The 17602-nt window shown below is 40.2% G+C and overlaps 1 protein-coding gene across 2 annotated transcripts in view; it reads left to right on the top strand.

The window, feature by feature from the left end:
• Window positions 1–17286, top strand: part of jmy (junction mediating and regulatory protein, p53 cofactor) — an 81003-nt gene extending 63717 nt beyond the window's left edge. Inside the window, exons 7-10 of one of the 2 annotated variants that reach the window (XM_076284913.1) lie at window positions 2362–2445; window positions 2552–2641; window positions 2779–3289; window positions 14163–17286. In XM_076284913.1, coding sequence (XP_076141028.1) covers window positions 2362–2445; window positions 2552–2641; window positions 2779–3289; window positions 14163–14464 — 987 coding nt within the window. In that variant the 3' untranslated portion in view covers window positions 14465–17286. Of the gene's footprint in view, window positions 1–2361; window positions 2446–2551; window positions 2642–2778; window positions 3290–14159 lie in introns of both variants that reach the window. The other variant, XM_076284912.1, reaches the window with a different exon arrangement.
• Window positions 17287–17602: the final 316 nt, after the last annotated feature.

Raw genomic sequence — 17602 nt, 5'->3', positions numbered from 1 at the left:
GGGACATGGTGGCCATTCACCAACCATCCATTACTCCATCCATCTGGACCATCTAGGGTTGCACAGCACTCATCCGTGAACAAAACTGTTTGAAAATTAGTCTTCATGTATTCCTGAGCCCACTGCAACCATTTCTGCTTGTAAGCATTGTTTAGGGGTGGCCGAAAAGTAGGTTTATGCACACTTGCAAACTTCTTGAGGATCCTACACGTTGAGGTTCGCGGGACTCCAGAGGCACCAGCGGCTTCAATTACCTGTTTACTGCTTTGCAATGGCATTTTAGCAGCTGCTCTCTTAATCCTATGAATTTGTCTGGCAGAAACCTTCCTTATTGTGCCTTTGTCTGCACGAACCCGCCTGTGCTCTGAATCAGCGACACATTTCTTCACAGTACTTTGATCACGTATACGTTTTCGGGAAATATCCAATGTTTTCATAGCTTGTCCAAGGTAGTGCACAATTTCACGCTTTTCAGCAGCAGAGATATCCTTTTTCTTTCCCATATTGCTTGAAACCTGTGGCATGCTTAATAATGTGCAACATCTTTCTTAATTAGTTTGCCAGGTGAGCCCAATCAAAGGAAAACTATTTATCACAGCTGTCTGAGATCGATTTCAATGAATTAAAGAGCCCTGAGACACAATACCATCCATGAGTTCAATTGAAAAACAAAAAATAAATGTTTGACACTTAAATCCAATTTGCATAATAATTTGGAACACGGTGTAGTTGTTGGTGCTTTGTTTTATGTGTAGGGCCAATTTCAGCAACATGCACCACCAGATCTAAACTAGGCTTAGTAAATCTAGGTTTAAATAGGGGATTAATTAACCAGAGACCAGGGACATCTTAATTTTAACCCTGGATTAGTTAAACCAGTTTAACCCATTCGTGCTGGATGCTGCATGACGCAACATTCTCCCGCCGGATGCTGCATAGCGCAACATTGACTCTCCCGCTGGATGCTGCGTAGAGCAGCATGCTTTTTATTTCATGTTTCTAGGTGCTACAGAGGCTTAGATATTACATTTTGGTAGACGTTGACAATTTTTAGTATGTTTTCAGAAAACCCTCAGGAAATAAGGTTATTTAGTCAAGAATGCCATAGGATTCTATAGGCGTTTTTAGCAGGCATTTTAGGAGTAAATGGGTTAAACAAAGATTAAAATAAGATTAATTTATGTTCATTGTCCGCCATGATGGATTCTGACAAGATGATTTAATTAACCCCACTTCTGCTCCGTCACCCAATAAAGGTTTTATCTCGCTGCGACTAATAGTTCCGGAGCAATGTAACCGAGAAGAATGGGTGTGTTTTTTGACGCAATTTGCGTCAATCGGGCTTCAACGGTTAAACCATGTCAACCTAGTAACCACCATAGCAACCAGCATAGCATGTGATTTATATGGCATAGCAACCACCATATGTTCCCTAGCAACACCCTAGCAACCATCTTAATTACCCTAGCAACAATCTAGCAACCACCACTATAAAGTCAACCTAGCAACCACCATAGCAACCAACATGATTACCCTAGCAACCAGCATAGCAACTGCTTTATTTGGTATAGCAACCACCATATGTGCCTTAGCAACACCTTAGCAACCATCTTAATTATCCTAGCAACAACCTAGCAACCACCATAGCAACCAACATCATTACCTTGTCTCCATCTTTCTACTTCAAACTATTCATCTATCCATTAAACTATCTACATATACACATCCATTAAACTGTCTATCAACATTGATCAAACTATCTATCTAGCAACCAGCATAGCAGCAAATTTATATGCCACCATATGAACCTTAGCAATACCCTAGCAACCATAGCATTTTTTCTGAATTTGGTGATGGTGCCTGAATGTTGCCGTCCGTTGGAGCCTACTAGCCTGTCACCCAAGTGTGGACACATATGTTTGAATGTCCTGGTGATTCCCTGATTCTGTTGCCTCTCTTTCATGGTGCCTTCACACCAGTTGTGGTTCCTCTTGTATGTCTCCGTAGTTTCGTAGATATATTTGAAGGAGGAGCATTGGTATGCGAATGGTATTTCAAGAGCGTCTCTTGTATTTGAGCGCACCATTGTTTAAATAGATTGTTACTCCATGAAAATGTAAAACTAATCTGATCTAGTGTAAACCAAAAACTAAAGTAAAAGTGTCAGTCGATAGAAAGGCATTGCCTTGCATGGCAAAGGAGAAAAACAAATCGCAAAAATAATTCAAAAGGGACAGGCAGGCTGCATTCTGTAACAGTTTGTGGCGCCATCACCATAGCAACAACAGACAGCATAGACTGGAATCTTAAAGGGAGTAATTGTTAGCAATGTTCTTGACATGATTCATTTGCTCTCATCAGGAAATCTGTGTCATCAATCACAACCAGAAGATCCAGTATCGCAGAAATGAAGTCAGTGGCGACTCGCAGCATGGTCTTCACCAGGTGAGTGGCCTTGAACTTCACCTTGATATGCCCCCTTCATAATGCACTAATGTGTTTTCTATGCTTTGACCACTAAGCTTATATTGTTTTCTCCTGACATTTGAAGAATGAAGAGGAGGAGGAGGAGGAGCTCAGGAACTCAAGAGTTAGACAGGAGAGACAGAAGACCCTGGACCGCCTACGTAGCTTCAAGCAGGTAGGGTAGTGAGTAGAGCCATGCACATATACTAGAATAGACTGGGAATCGACTCTGGGCATATTGGTTACATGCACACTGACTTCTTGAGCTAAATTTTTTTGTACTAAGTCAGATGTTTGCTTTTTTCCTTTCAGCGCTACCCTGGTCAGGTCACCCTGAAGTCCCAGAGGCTGCGATTGGCCCACAATAGGAAGAAATGTGGAGCCATACAGTCCATGACTTCAACAGAAAAGCAGCTGCATACACAGATGATGACACAGACACAGGTGGCCAGTGTGCAGACAGATGACTGTGACACCTCCATGGTCCCTCCAGAAGGGTCTGCAGGCAGTTTAGTCCGTTTCTCGTTACCTGCTGACGGAGCTAAGCCCGTCCTCTCTGCCCCTTGCTCTTTGCAACCAAACATGGCCACTGCCTTTGTTCTGCCTTCCTCCCCTCCACCACCACCACCACCTCCACCACCCTTTTGTGATGATATTGGCAGTAAGGGGCTTACAGATGCCGTCAGCCCCAAGCAGCACCCCTCCGCAGCCTCCCCCTCACCTCATGGGTCTTTTAGTGCCCGGTTTGACAGTAGTCAACTTCTCAGTGCCCGTCGTAAACTCAGGAAGACCACGTCATTGGAGTCATCCCAGTGGAGAAGAGGTGAAGCACATTCAAATACACACAAGATAATCTACATATATCTAATGTCAGACTCAGGTTATGTACCTTGACGAGATGAGATGAATAGCAATTGTGAGTAGGGGTGCACCGATCCGATATTAGGATCGGATATTGGCCCCGATATTGACAAATTAGCTGAATCGGGGATCGGAAAAATGAGCAGATCCATGGGCCGATCCGAATTTATTTCAACTTCTGAGCCGTGACACACAACCAGTCACTTAGCACTAAATAGGCATTTCTTCTGGTGTTTGTCATTAGGCTACGTCATTGTCTTTACAGTCTACCTGTCATTATGTTATTACAGTTTTTTTCTGATTGCTTAAGCACATTTTTTGTAACTATGGCTTTTTTTGCAAAACTCTACACACAAATGGCAAAACCTCTCACCCAATCAGCAAAAGATTGTAGTTCTCTTGCAAAAGCTAACACACCTTGCTTAACTCTTCACACCTTCGTAAAAATGGTGTTTTCGTATCTAACAGTAAACACAAGCCATCACAATACTGCCCTACAAAGGTAAAAGACCTTAACTCGCCAGAGTGTGAAACTGAGAAAAATTACTTTAAAGTTTTTTTGTTGTCCAGCCAATTGTATGATAGGTAGGAAACTGAAAATTTGCCAAGTAATTGTCATAATGAATACATGTATCTACATGAAAAAAAAATCAGCTCAAACTTGACCTTCGACCCTTATTTGGAAGTTACTGTATTCTGCCTTTGCATTATCTGCTAAACAATAATGGGTCATACAAAGACAAAATACCTTAACTTCTAATTTATTGACCATTTGGACTTTTATCACTCTATAGAAACATTTATATGATAACAATGATAGCCTTAAGATAACATTTAGTGAGTTTTGTCTAGTAAGGCTTAATATTAGGCCTCCATCAACAGAATATTACAAAATACAAAATAATGAGAAGGCTACACTGGAACATTTTAAAACTTTATCATTGTACTTAATTTAAGTAACATAACACTTTAAGAGCCAGAAAACCAAAAAACAGCCACAACATGATCCAAGCCATTGGAAACGTATGCAATTACAGGAATTTTGCTACTCATGGACACATCATAATTTACTGTCTGTGTCGTGCGGGCAGCGGAGGAGTCACACATTGATTGGATTTCTTTCTTGACAAATTAAAGGGACATCGACTTAAGGACATGCTGTGTAGTTTTGTTCGTATGGGAGTCAAATATTTTGCAACCAACACTGTCTAGCTTTAGCTAATAGCTTACCCATAGCCAGGGTGCGATTTGTGTAAAAACCAGAGGGGGGGATGATTTTGAATAAGTTTGTAACCCCCCACCCACCCACCCCAAAAAAAAATAAAAAATGAACGAACGATTTATAGCCTAGTAGCCTATGTCATGGCTAATAATACCCTATATTGTTTTTGCCACCTTTGTAACATTTTTGTTTTAGTTTACCGTGGTGTAGGCTATGACTTTAAACAGCGAGTGTGCTTGGTATGATGATCAGCTCCTCTAATGCAGGGTAGGACTACGTTTTGACAAGCATACAAATTAACCTTGTTCTTGCCCCATCTGAAATGACTTCTCTACTTTTGCTGCCTCCATCCTTTCTGTATTTGTTGTGTAAAAAAACGTTGTATATGATGGCACTGAAGTCTTAAGTTGGCTAACAGTGTTAGTTGGTAACCAAATAGCCTACACATTCCGCTACACGCTGCGTAGTAGGCTACGTGCATTCTCTCTCCTGCTGATTTGCGTTCAGTAGGCAAGTGCGTAATATTGCAAAAGTTGAAAAAATAAATGTGTTTATTGTAGCCTACAGAAAGTAAATAGCCTATCATACTGTCAGTTAATTGCCTACAGTGCAGTGAAGAGTTTGGAGAGTAAAGTTATAGGGCAACTTGGAAGTTTTATGAAAATAATTTAGGCTACGAACCAGAACATAAAGACCATGAAGCTTCTATTTCTAGCAGCTGTTAAAACAACCGCTAGATAGTTTAAATACCCACCAACATTCGTTTTTGCAGTACAGATTATTTCTAAAAGTTATTTGTCTACTACTGGCTGATTTATCAAACGAGTGCTTTCTCGTTCGTCCTCCGCAAACTACAGGTGTTTCGGTAGAGAGCCATTGAATAAGCGATGCCAAGCAATTTCTGTTTTCAATTTCTCTTTTTGTGACATTCAGCAAATATCTCCTCATTTAATTTAAGTTCCTTCGGACAATAGGCCTACGTTCTACTCTGCGTGCAGTTTTCCTCCATCTCAGTTGCATCAGTTTTCTAATTTTGAAGGTTCTAAAACATTATTATGCTTCACTGAATCCTTCTCGTTTTCTTTCATTTGTCCAGCTAACTTTTCCATTGAACCTAGCCATTTATGATGGATTACACACTCGAAATTCTGAAATGTCCTGCACGATCAAGGCCAAATTAAGTTATCACGCAGCCACTGTGTCAGCAGCATCAGTGCTGACGGTGATGGTGCGTTTCTGATGTCAGATTATTATGTAGGCTAGCCTACTAGACTGTTCTCATGTTGCAGCGCTTTACTTATATGAAGTAGCATTAATCAATATGAGGGGCAGAGGGGGATAAATGTTGTCCCCCCCGACAATAAAAATAATTTAGCAGAGGTAGGGATAGGAAAACCAGAGGGGGGGAAATCCTAACCCTAACCCCCCCCCCCCCCCCCCCCAACAAATCGCACCCTGCCCATAGCGACACTTAAAATTGAATGACAACATCCGAACAACGTTGCACTTTGATAGATTTTAGGCTAGCTAGCCTGCACATAATTATATTGCGAATGGGTTTGCTGAAAACGTGTGATGGATTTAAACAATGGATTTGTCTTCTCAGTGGATGTTGTTTTCCATGGATTTTTTAAAGGTAAGCTGCGATCTAAGTTATATCTGCTGGGTTAGTTTGTGTGCGACGTGTTCTCCTCACGGGGGAGGGACGGGGAGGTCTATCGTGAGGCGTCCCCAACCCACTCGCTTTGTTTTCTGCCAGTGAGTGGACTTGCAGATTGGCAGGCAGCTAGCCACCCTGTATGGCACGAGAAAACGTGTACTAGGCTACTAGTTAATAGTATCCAGGCTTTGAGACATTTATGGTGTCTTACAGTTGCCTGGCACAGCATCTATCATGTAGGCTATTTGTGGATCAGGAACAGTTGTGCATCGCTAGCTAACTAGGCTACATCCTAGCTGAATTTCACAAAATCTGAGGTAGTTAAATGCTAGATAGTAAAACAACCACTGCAACATTTTCTTTTCACTTTATTGAAGTGTGGCTGAAGTGCTTCAATTAGGCCTACATACAATACATAAGACACTGCCTTTGTTTTACCCACCACCAATGTTAATAGGGTTTGCTGCGCTGAAATTACGGTGCACTGTAACTTAATTCCAGCGTTCTATAGAGCCGCGAAACAAAGCTAAAGAACCGCAACTGATGTTACGGGCTTATGCCTTGGCTTACCCTCTGCTTTTTGAAGTTACGGCAAAAATGACAAAATTGACAAAATTGAAGTTGTGGCCTTTTGCCTTTGCACGGCAGAATAGTAAGCACACAATGTGCCAACAACACACTGATGGTATGAATATAAAACACATCTGGCTTTTGCTTTCTCTGTGCACAAGGTAGACTATGTCAGTTTGAGGTCATACTTTTGTCATAGTTCTGTAAACATACAGGGATCCAAACTTCAAGTATTACAGTAGTGTTTATTTACACACATCAAAACAAACACAAGTGTGTTTTTCCAAGTCAAAACACAAAATAGCATTTCACTGAGACAAAACAAATCAGTCTACATTGGGTCGTCTCTCAAAATTCTGTCTACACATGCAATGTCCTAGACCTAGTCCAAGGCACCGGGAAAAATATATTCTGGAATGCCGTATCCAGGCCTGACATGACAATATCCCCACATGTAGACTATTTTTCTGTCTGTAAAAGGGCTATTTCTTTCTCTTCTCACTCTTCCTGCTCACTCCATGCTCACCATTGTACATTACCTGTGGCTTATTTATAGTGCTTAGGCTGATTGCAGAGTGAACTAATTATCTAAAACAGTTTTCACATGAGAAAGTGTGCCAGAGAGTTGACAAAATAGTGTAAATAATAGCCATTGTGCCTACAAGTGTGTGTTACAAAATTGCAAACTGAGTGCAAAGCAGTGTTTGTGCTTTTAGTTTTGCGAACTCAGTGAGTGGTTTTGCCATTTGTCTGTAGAGTTTTGCAAAAAAAGCCATAGTTACAAAAAATGTGTTTGAGCATTCAGAAAAAACTGTAACCACCATTTGGCATTGATTAATTACGTTTGATTGATTCATGCGTTTTTGTTGCATTTTTAGGTAACACGTTCAATGCGTGACGGTCAACACACAATACTCAAACCAAAACACATTGTCATTTTCATCTCTTATCTGTATAAACCATACATGGGCAACATACGGCCCGCGGGCCACATCCGGCCCGTGGGCTTTCCCTGACCGGCCCGCATAAGATCCGTGAAAGAACAAATAGTCAAGAGCCTAGCATAGAGATAATGCACGCAAATCAATATCGTTGCTTTTATTTTGAAAGCGACTGCTATTTGTACGCCCATACATTTGTGCGTGGATGCATACGATGTAAACACCCTCACTGATGTGCTGGTGAATATTCTGCGTCGACACAATGCAGTTGCCTTTAAGTCGGCATAAACCTTTCAAAGTTTTGTGTGTCTTATGTCTGCGTCGCTCACCACCGCAAAGGTTGTCAGAACAAACTTCTGCTGTTTGTTGGCGATACGAAGTGTTAATTTCAAAACGTTACTGGCAGATAGATAGTTTACATTCGGATAACCCCGTCATTGTAACCAAAATATGTCTGAGTTTATTTGCAAAGCTTATGTTAGCGAACTAGTATGATGCTACTACCCACAGGTTGCTTGAAGCAGTCGGCTCAACACACAGGGCGAGTTGACCAATCACAGTTTTGTGCATAAAGTTAAAGCAAAAACATAGCCTACATTTTTAAAATAGTTTTCTTTGTGCATGTTGATTCACTAATGACAGCCTACTATTGTCTGCTCCACATTTTCATAGTCTAAATCTGCATAGAGTTAATTTAATGATGGTAATGATTTAATGATGAAATATTGCTGAGTGTTGATGAAATGGGGGCACAGGCCTATGGTTGTACTGACTCCTTCACATTTTCATGGCCTAGCCTAATTATATAGATATTGTAGTACTTTTTTTATATCAGTCTGAAAACTGAAAAAAAATGTCAATGTCACAAAATCATTTTCGAGAATGAGGATTAAATACTGGACATAAATTAAATAGCCTATTGCTGTTTTTCCTTTGTCTCCCTCACATTTTCATCCGTTCTTACGAGTAGTAAACAAAACCATATGATTTACTTAATGTTATACAAGAACAGAATAGAATTGGACAGAATGGAGTTCAGACTTGAGTTCGGTATTTTGGGTCCGGCCAGTCCCAGTTTGTCATGTGGCCCCTTGGGGAAATTAGTTGCCCACCCCTGGTATAAACTGTTCCTGGTATCAAGAAATGCAAATGTCCACACTAGCTGTTAAAAACTTCTCATTTATTAGTTAAGACGTACAACTTTGTATACTGTTTACCACCATTGAAACTCTGTGAACTTCGTACGATGATCACGCATACGTTTCGGGAAATATCCAATGTTTTCATACCTTGTCCAAGGTAGTGCACAATTTCACGCTTTTCAGCAGCAGAGAGATCCTTTTTCTTTCCCATATTGCTTGAAACCTGTAGCATGCTTAATAATGTGGAATATCCTTCTTAAGTAGTTTTCCTTTGATTGGGCTCACCTGGCAAACTAATTATCACAGGTGTCTGAGATTGATTTCAATGATCCAAAGAGCCCTGAGACACAATACCATCCATGAGTTTAATTGAAAAGCAAAAAAATAAAAGTTTATGACACTTAAATCCAATTTGCATTATAATTTGGAACATGGTGTACATTACAGGGACGTTGAGCATACAGTGGACATATGATCTTTACCTACTCACTTTCTCCATACTCACTCGTGCTTTTTACTGTATTTTATTTTTGTTGCTTTTTTTCAATTAGAATTGAGCTATCTTGTATCAACAATTACCGACATTGTTGTGTGGAAAAATAAAGTATTATCTTTGAGACATGTTTATCTACACTGCTCAAAAAAATTAAAGGAACACTTTGAAAACACATCAGATCTCAATGGGAAAAAACTCATGCTGGATATCTATACTGATATGCACTGGGTAATGTGTACTGGGTAAAGGATGCCACATTATTTTTTGGTAATGAAAATGATCAACCTACAGATGGCTGAATTCAAAGACCCCCACGAAAATCATTGAAAAAAGTAAAAAAAATTATGCCACAGGCTCGTCCATTTTGCCTAAATTTCATTGCAGCAACTCAAAATGGTACTCAGTAGTTCGTATGGACCCCACATGCTTGACAATGAGACGGCGGATGGTGTCCTGAGGGTCTGCTCCCAGATGTGGACACGGCCATCATTGAGCTCCTTGACAGTCTGTGGTGCAACCTGCCGGTGTTGGATGGACCAAAACACAATGTCCAAGATGTGTTCTACTGGATTTAAGTCAGTGGAGTGTGGGGGACAGTCAATGCTATCAATTCCTTCATCCTCCAGGAACTGCATGCACACTCTCGCCACATGTGGCTGGCCATTGTTGTGCACTAGGGGGAACCCAGGGGCCTCTGCACCAGTACAGTGTCAGACAATGTGTCTGAAGATTCATACCGATACCTAAGAGCAGTGAGGGTGCCATTGTCTTGCCCACAGAGGTCTGTGCGTCCCTCCGAAGGTTTGACTCCCCAGACCATCACTGACCCACCACCAAATCGGTCATGCTGAATGATGTTGCAGGCAGCAAAATGTTCTCCACAAGATCTCCAGACCATTTCACGTCTGTCACATGTGCTCAGGGTAAACCTGCTCTCATCTGTGAAAAGCACAGGGCGCCAATGGCGGACGAATTGAGCTCCACAGTGCTGGGCAGTGAGCACAGGCCCCTCTAGAGGCCATCGGGCCCTCAGGCCACCCTCATGAAGTCTGTTTCTGACAGTGTGGTCACAGATATTCACACCAGTGGCCTTCTGGAGGTCATTTTGTAGGGCTCTGGCAGGGCTCCTACTGTTCCTCCTTGCACAAAGGAGCAGATACTGGTCCTGCTGCTGGGTTAAGGACCTTCTACCACACTGCCCAGCTCTCTTAGAGTAACTGCTTGTCTCCAGGAATCTCCTTTTGAGACTGCGCTGGTAGAGACAGAAGTCCTGGCAATGGAACGTATTAGTGTGCCATTCTGGAGGAGTTGGACTACCTGTGCAACCTTTGTAGGCTCCAGGTACTGGCTTATACTACCAGTAGTGACACTAACCCTACCCAAATGCAAAACTTGTGAAAAATCACTCAGGATAAAGATGGAAAAATTATCAGTTGCCACCACCTGTAAAACCATTCCTGTTTTGGGGGTCTTCTCATTGTTGCCCCTCTAGTGCACCTGTTGTTAACTTTGATGACACCAAAGCAGGTGAAACTGATTCACAACCACCTCTGTTATGTAACTGGCCATACCAATAGCTTACACCAGGGGTTTTCAAACTTTTTGTGTGTGTGGACCACTATTTGTAATGAAGAATTTTTGCGGACCACCTCATAATACCCTTAATAAAATGTCTATACACAGCCCTACCTGAATTAATCTGCACCTCTTAATAGGCCTACTAGCACTAAAACTAGGCCTATAACTGGGCATCACATCAGTAGGCTATCGTAAAAGCACCAATATGTCTAAAAAGAAAAAAGTTTTTTAATACTTCAAAATAGCATTTGATAAATTAACCTTACATTTTTCAGTAGCCTAGCCATAATATGAAGTGTGTAGATTTAAACAAAATCTGGGTCGGTTCTTAGCGTGAGCTTTTACTGCCCAAGAAATTGGAACCGTGCTCGGAGTTTGAATTCTTGTCGTGAAATATAAAATTCCACTGGAGCTCAAAACGGTTTTGACTATTCGAGTCACTGTACATAGCTAATTTAAATACACTGTTTTGCGTTTCTTTAGGAATCCGCTGTCTTGGTTTGTATAGAAATTAATATTAATTGACGCATAGGCTACTCGTAAAAGGGCGGATACAACAGGCTTGTTAAAAGAAAGTTTACTGCACACAACGGCTGCCACGTATTTTATTTATTTATTTAGCCTACTAAAGCGCCCGATGGCATAATCAAGTTTATTTCAACAATGTATTTTCTTAACAATATATTATTAAATGCAGTGTTGGGCAAGTTACTTCAAAATCGTAATGTACTATGCATTACTTATTACTGTCATTTAAAAGTAATATGTTACATTATAATATTACTGTCTCTGAATTGTAAGGCATTACACTACTATTGCATTACTTTTAAGTTACTTTCACCAAAATATCTAGAAATATGGATTTGCCATTCTAAATGCAATTTATTACGCCCAATGCAGCTTGCTCTTCCGATGGAGGGAGATGTGGTATAGCATAATGACTGAGCTAGGCTTAAGGCAACAGTAGAATGCAATAGGCGCAGTGCTCATAATGCAATACAAGGAACAATCATAGTCAGAATGTTAAAAACCGACAAAAGGTCAAAGTCTGGTAAATTGTGATATAAATACTGTAACTTTAAGGCCTAGGCCTACTCATTAAAATCAATAGAGAGCCTACTATATTGTAAATCAAAGCTTAAAGGAACCGTATGTAAGATTGTGGCCAAAACGGTTACTACAATCACTTTCAAATTACTGTAGAGCGGTGTATCCCCTTCCCCTCCCCTCTGACTGGCAGAGTTGGCAACCGGATGACGAAACACTACTGACTTTGTGATTAGTAGATAGGTGGAGGGTGGCGCATTAGGCCAAAACACAACATGACAACATCAACATCAGTTGAGGGCTGCAACTTCACTTTTTAAATGACAATATCCTGGCCAGACTACTGTTGTCAGTGATATAAGTATTTGAAATGTCATATTGTCATAATGCCCTTTTGCCATCTCTTGTTTACAAGCCTTATTTGTTTGAGTTACATTGATAGCACAATATTAACAATAATATGCACAAAGTTGAATTATGAGCCTGGTATCCACCTAGCTATCTAAATGGAATGCGTTTCAGTCGACTCAGCATATCATGTGCTTCATGTAGCCTAAATGCTTGGAAAACGAATGATTGAAGACCCACCAATTCTAGTACTACGTGGTGATTGAGAGAACCCAAAAGGTATCAAACTTGCATGTAACATCGTGTTAGTGCATTTTGACATTGTAAACATTATTAATGAAGAGTGAAACGCAGTTTGCAGTAAAGCTACTATTCATTGGTTACATTTGGGTGCCCCCTCCGTCCTTTGGTGCCCAACGCAAAGTGTGTGATGCGCGTGGTGGGAGTGGTGGCACTGCCAGGCTACACAATCTTTTTCTGCATTTCTATCCCTTTATTCTCTTCAATTTAAGTTCACAGCACAAAGCTGACATGCACAACAGCATAGTTTGTGTTTTATCAAGAATCAAAAAGATTAGCGTGGCACTACTTTAGTTTCATGTTTCATTAATTTAGGCTACTTGTGCTATTTCACGAGCTGAGAGATCTTTCGGTTTCGCACACAAAGTGCACTAACTATGTTCTTCATAGCCTTGTCTCTGACAAGCTGAAAATAATGAGCGTAGGCTTATGTCCATCCCGCAAATAGAGTCCGCCTGCGAGTCTGCTGCAGCCACAGTCATATTCAACCAGTATCAGGAGATAACGTTCTACTATTTTGCGCGGATTTTTTCTCCTCTGTTGTTCTCGAGTGGTGTTTGCGAATATGTATCAAAACAAAACAAGCGCTTAGTTTTGGGTTAAACTGCATTGTAACGCGCGTTACTGAAGTTTGTACCGAGTATATATTACCCGATTTTTTTTTTTGTAATGCCTTACATTACCGCGTTACCGCAAACAGCAATATATTACAGTAATTACATTACTTTTGTAACGCATTACTCCCAACACTGATTAAATGTATAACGTTACAGTAATAAGAACATCTGTCTGTCTGAGAGCGAGAGAGAGATAGAGAAGGGGGAGAGAGCGACAGAGAAAGAGAATAAGTTTTCTTTTCACCCTCCTTTTTTTGTACCTTTATGAGGAATCTGGCCCGACTCACTGTCAATCTCCTCATTATTAGTAGAACTAGAGTTAACATCTGCCTCTTTTCTCTTCAGAGAACCTGTTGCCATCCACCGATCCATGTTGTGGTTCTAACCAGTTCTTCTAACCGTTAGCGCTTAGCGGCACTGCACTTGAACGTCACAGCCTAGTGCCACTAGCCTTTTAGTCACACAATAATCACACAATAACTTTACTATTTAATTTACATTTAAATTTGATATGAATATACATATTCTTAGAATATACGTTAGCATTTCCTGGTAAAATAAAGGTTTAAAAAAATATATTATTTTATTTTATTTTGCTTTTCCACGGACCACCTGCAGTACCCTCACGGACCACTAGTGGTCCGCGGACCACAGTTTGGGAATGACTGGCTTACACGTTTGATAGACTTGATGCTATACTCCTATGAAAAAGTGTTCCCTAATTTATTTTGAGCAGTGTATATTTGTAGTATTTGACATACGCCTGAACTCTGAGCTCATGTGTCAGAAGCAATTGTATGGGTTTAGTGTTTTACGTAGAAATAAGTCACACTATTTTCACCATTTATATACTGCAGTAAATGATTAAAAATCTAACATAATGAATTGTCTTCCTTTATGCTTTTTGTTAGTAGCAAGCTCTCCAATGGATGAGGTGCTGGCATCCCTGAAACGTGGTAGCTTCCACCTACGCAAAGCAGAGCTGCGCGTGATGGCACCTGACCCAAACACAGATGACGGCAGCAATATTCTGGCCCAAATCCGCAAAGGTGTCAAACTGAGGAAGGTGCCACCACATGGGGGCCGCAGTCTGCCCCCTGACACCTGTGACCCCTTAACTCGTAGTATTCATGAAGCCCTGCGTCGTATCAAAGAAGCTTCCCCTGAGTCAGAGTCTGAGGATGAGGGACCTCCCTGCACAGATTGGGAGAGCTAGGTCATGCACAGACATTTATACTTCTCACACACAAATATGGAAAGACATACATACATTATAAAATGTAAATGTGTATAGGCTACACTTATGACTAAGGTTTGGTCACTTGTTTGAAACGTCCACACTTAACAGACCCATGAGTCAACACACATATCTTCCCTCTATGTCTGAGATTTCATATCTGGCATGTGTATAAATTAGTTTACCAAACCTGGAAATAATTGGGTCCTTAAAAGTGTAGCTTATTCAATAATCATAGCACATATAAAGAACTTATAACACCTTGTAAAAAGCTTCTTATGCATTCCAACCCTGTGCCTCTGTCCAAGCAAATATGTTTTTTGCATTCATATAATGTTGACCAAGGCAAGTGATTGTCTGTACTGCAGTATATGTGTAATAGCTGTGTAATATGTTTTCACTTTGTGCTTCTTTCCGGCTGTTTAGAAAGACTCAGAAAGAAGTCTGTTTTGTCTCCTCCTGCGTCCGTGAGTTAAGACATTACGAGAAAGGGAGACTTAAATTGTATTAAAATTACTTTTTATTTCTCTTACTGGGTGAGGCCCAAGAAAATGTCCCCCGTAAACTGTGTAGTACTGCCACCTACAGTAAAAAAGTCTCTCTTACAGTATCTTGTGTAATGGTTCTGAATGGACATTAACAACAACAATGTTATTGTGTTTCACTATTGTTATTTTTAAAAAGAAAACAAATGTCCCAGTGGTGAGGCAGTGCATTTCATTCCTGTTCTTCCCAATGATCTGGTGGGCCAAATTCAGATTAACTCCATATTAGGAATACCTGATTACTTCCAAAGGTTTTGACCAGTAAGGTTTCATATCTGTCAACATGCAAGACTACTGTAGAAAGTGTGTCCTTGCATTCTAAGCATGTTTTCAAAAACAACAAAAAATGACCATTAAGCAATCTCAGCGTGAGATATTGCTTAATGAGAGTGATGAGTTGCCATGGACCCTGTATGTCTCAAGAAATCATGAACTGAACATTAAGGTTTCATTCCAGTCAACATGCAAAATTCTACTGTAGATAGTCGTTGCACTCTAAGCATGCTAGTACTGGGAAATGCAAAATCACTTAGGCTAATATGCCACCTCCCATAGATTTAGAGCTCATAGCAACACACTACACTGTTACATCTGGAGGAGTAATGGATTGTCATACTGTACTGAACTCGGCTTGTTTCATTTTTTCACGTGTATAGTATTTTTGTAATCTTTTGTTATTTCTTTCAATGTTGACATAACCATGTTGATTCTACACTCTATGCATTATCTTATTTTGTAGTATATTCTACTTGCATACAAAAAAAGGCTGAAAAACTAAGATGTCAATCTTGTATTCATGTCCTGTATTTAGACCCACTGTGTTCTCAACTCAAGTCTTGGTTTATGGACTAAAAACGTTTGCAGCCTAATAGCTCATGTACCGTATTTTACGGACTATAAGTCGCACCAGTCAAAAAATGTTTCATGAAGAGGAAAAAACCATATATATAAATATATATATGTTGCACCTGAGTCGCAGGACCGGCCAAACTATGAAAAAAAGTGTGACTTATAGTCCGGAAAATACGGTATGCAGTACTTTGAATGGATATTGATGTGAAAGGGGCACACATGATTTGGGTATATGTACACAAACACATTTATTATGGACCTTGATTATTTCTACAAGCATGAGTTCTAAGCCAAAGCAATTACTCCTCTCCATTGATCTACATGTTTTGCTAACTAGCCCACTAAGGCTAAAAATGGGTTGAACCAAAATGTTAACCGTTTATTATTAATTTATTTCCTGAAATCAGTCATCCTCCCTACATCACCTTCATTGTCAGTTTACCATGAGATAGTTCTGAACAACTACAGCTAGCAGTCCTTTGCCTTACTAAGTGATGTAATTTGGAAAATGTTATATTTTTTTCATTGGTTTATGTCAGGGGTTCTCAGATTAATTTTGTATGACCGCATGCTATGCAAAGGGCTGGAGGGTAGTTTTTGCCTTTATTCAGACAGGACCGTGAATAGAGTGACTGGATGTGAGTGGGAGAGAGATGGGGTAGGATTGGAATATGAACCGGGTTGGATTTGAACCTGGGTACCTGTCGACACTTGGATTTACTGCAGCATCTTGCACAGTGTAGTCACTCTTCAGCTCAATTAGCTGTTCCTGTATTCCTGTAGATAGATGCTTTTATTGTGCACTGCAGACAAATGGGTCTAAAACACTTGGTGTCATCATTCTGACATAGATATTTTGTTGCATTTTGTGAGTGAGATGTCCGCGACTTCGCACTCCACTTGTGTCACCCACTAGGTACTGTACAGTAGCTAACTGCAAAAGACCGATTGATTGAGAGGATGCAAAATGGCTATTGCTTGAGCTCAGAACTTGTACTAAGACCCCAGCAAGTATTAAAGGCCTCTCATGGACTAGCCAGGGAGTAAGAAACAAGCTTAATATTTTACTTCTGTGCCCCGTAAGCATCTATGTGGCTGACTTTTGGATTACGTTGTTCTCTGTAATATTTTGGCCTTTGTAAATTTATTTTCCCTTATAACTGTTACAACTGGTTTGCAGCCAACACTACACTTAAACTTAGTTTCAAGAGGTCACTACATATGTGCAATACTATATTATGAAAACTGAAAACCTTTATTTCATGTGTATTTGACTGTAAGTTCAACATAAAGTTCGAGGTCCATTTGCATGATCGCTTAAACTACATATATATTTATGAAGACTTAATATAGAAAAAAATGTATAGCAATACTATCCTGATATAAAATGCTTTTTCAAACTTCCTTTGTTTCATTTTGCTTTTCTGATTAATGTATTCCTGTTAACTGTTTGGTAATTAGAAAATGCATGCCCCCTTAAGAAAGGCGGGGGGGGGGGGCAAATTATCTTTTTCAAACTTGATTTAACATTGGCCTGTAGGAGACTGATACAGCTGGGTTTAGGAGGAAAGACTGCAGTTGTAGTAATTTTATCTTTCCTGAAATAAACCAATAAACCAAAGTCAGCATTTTAATTTCTAAACCTCAACTACAGATGAAGTAAAAGATGTGAAATCTGACAAAGGCAGGTCTCACATCGAGAACCTCTGGATCTCAAGAC

This window comes from Alosa pseudoharengus, unplaced genomic scaffold, assembly GCF_046254945.1.
Source record: "Alosa pseudoharengus isolate Yale_2024_CS ecotype anadromous, Long Island Sound unplaced genomic scaffold, YU_APseudo_1.1 YU_APseudo_1.1_scf_14, whole genome shotgun sequence".
Taxonomy (NCBI): domain Eukaryota; kingdom Metazoa; phylum Chordata; class Actinopteri; order Clupeiformes; family Clupeidae; genus Alosa; species Alosa pseudoharengus.
The sequence above is the reverse complement of the archived record's forward strand: the minus strand, read 5'-3'. Positions and strand labels throughout refer to the sequence as shown.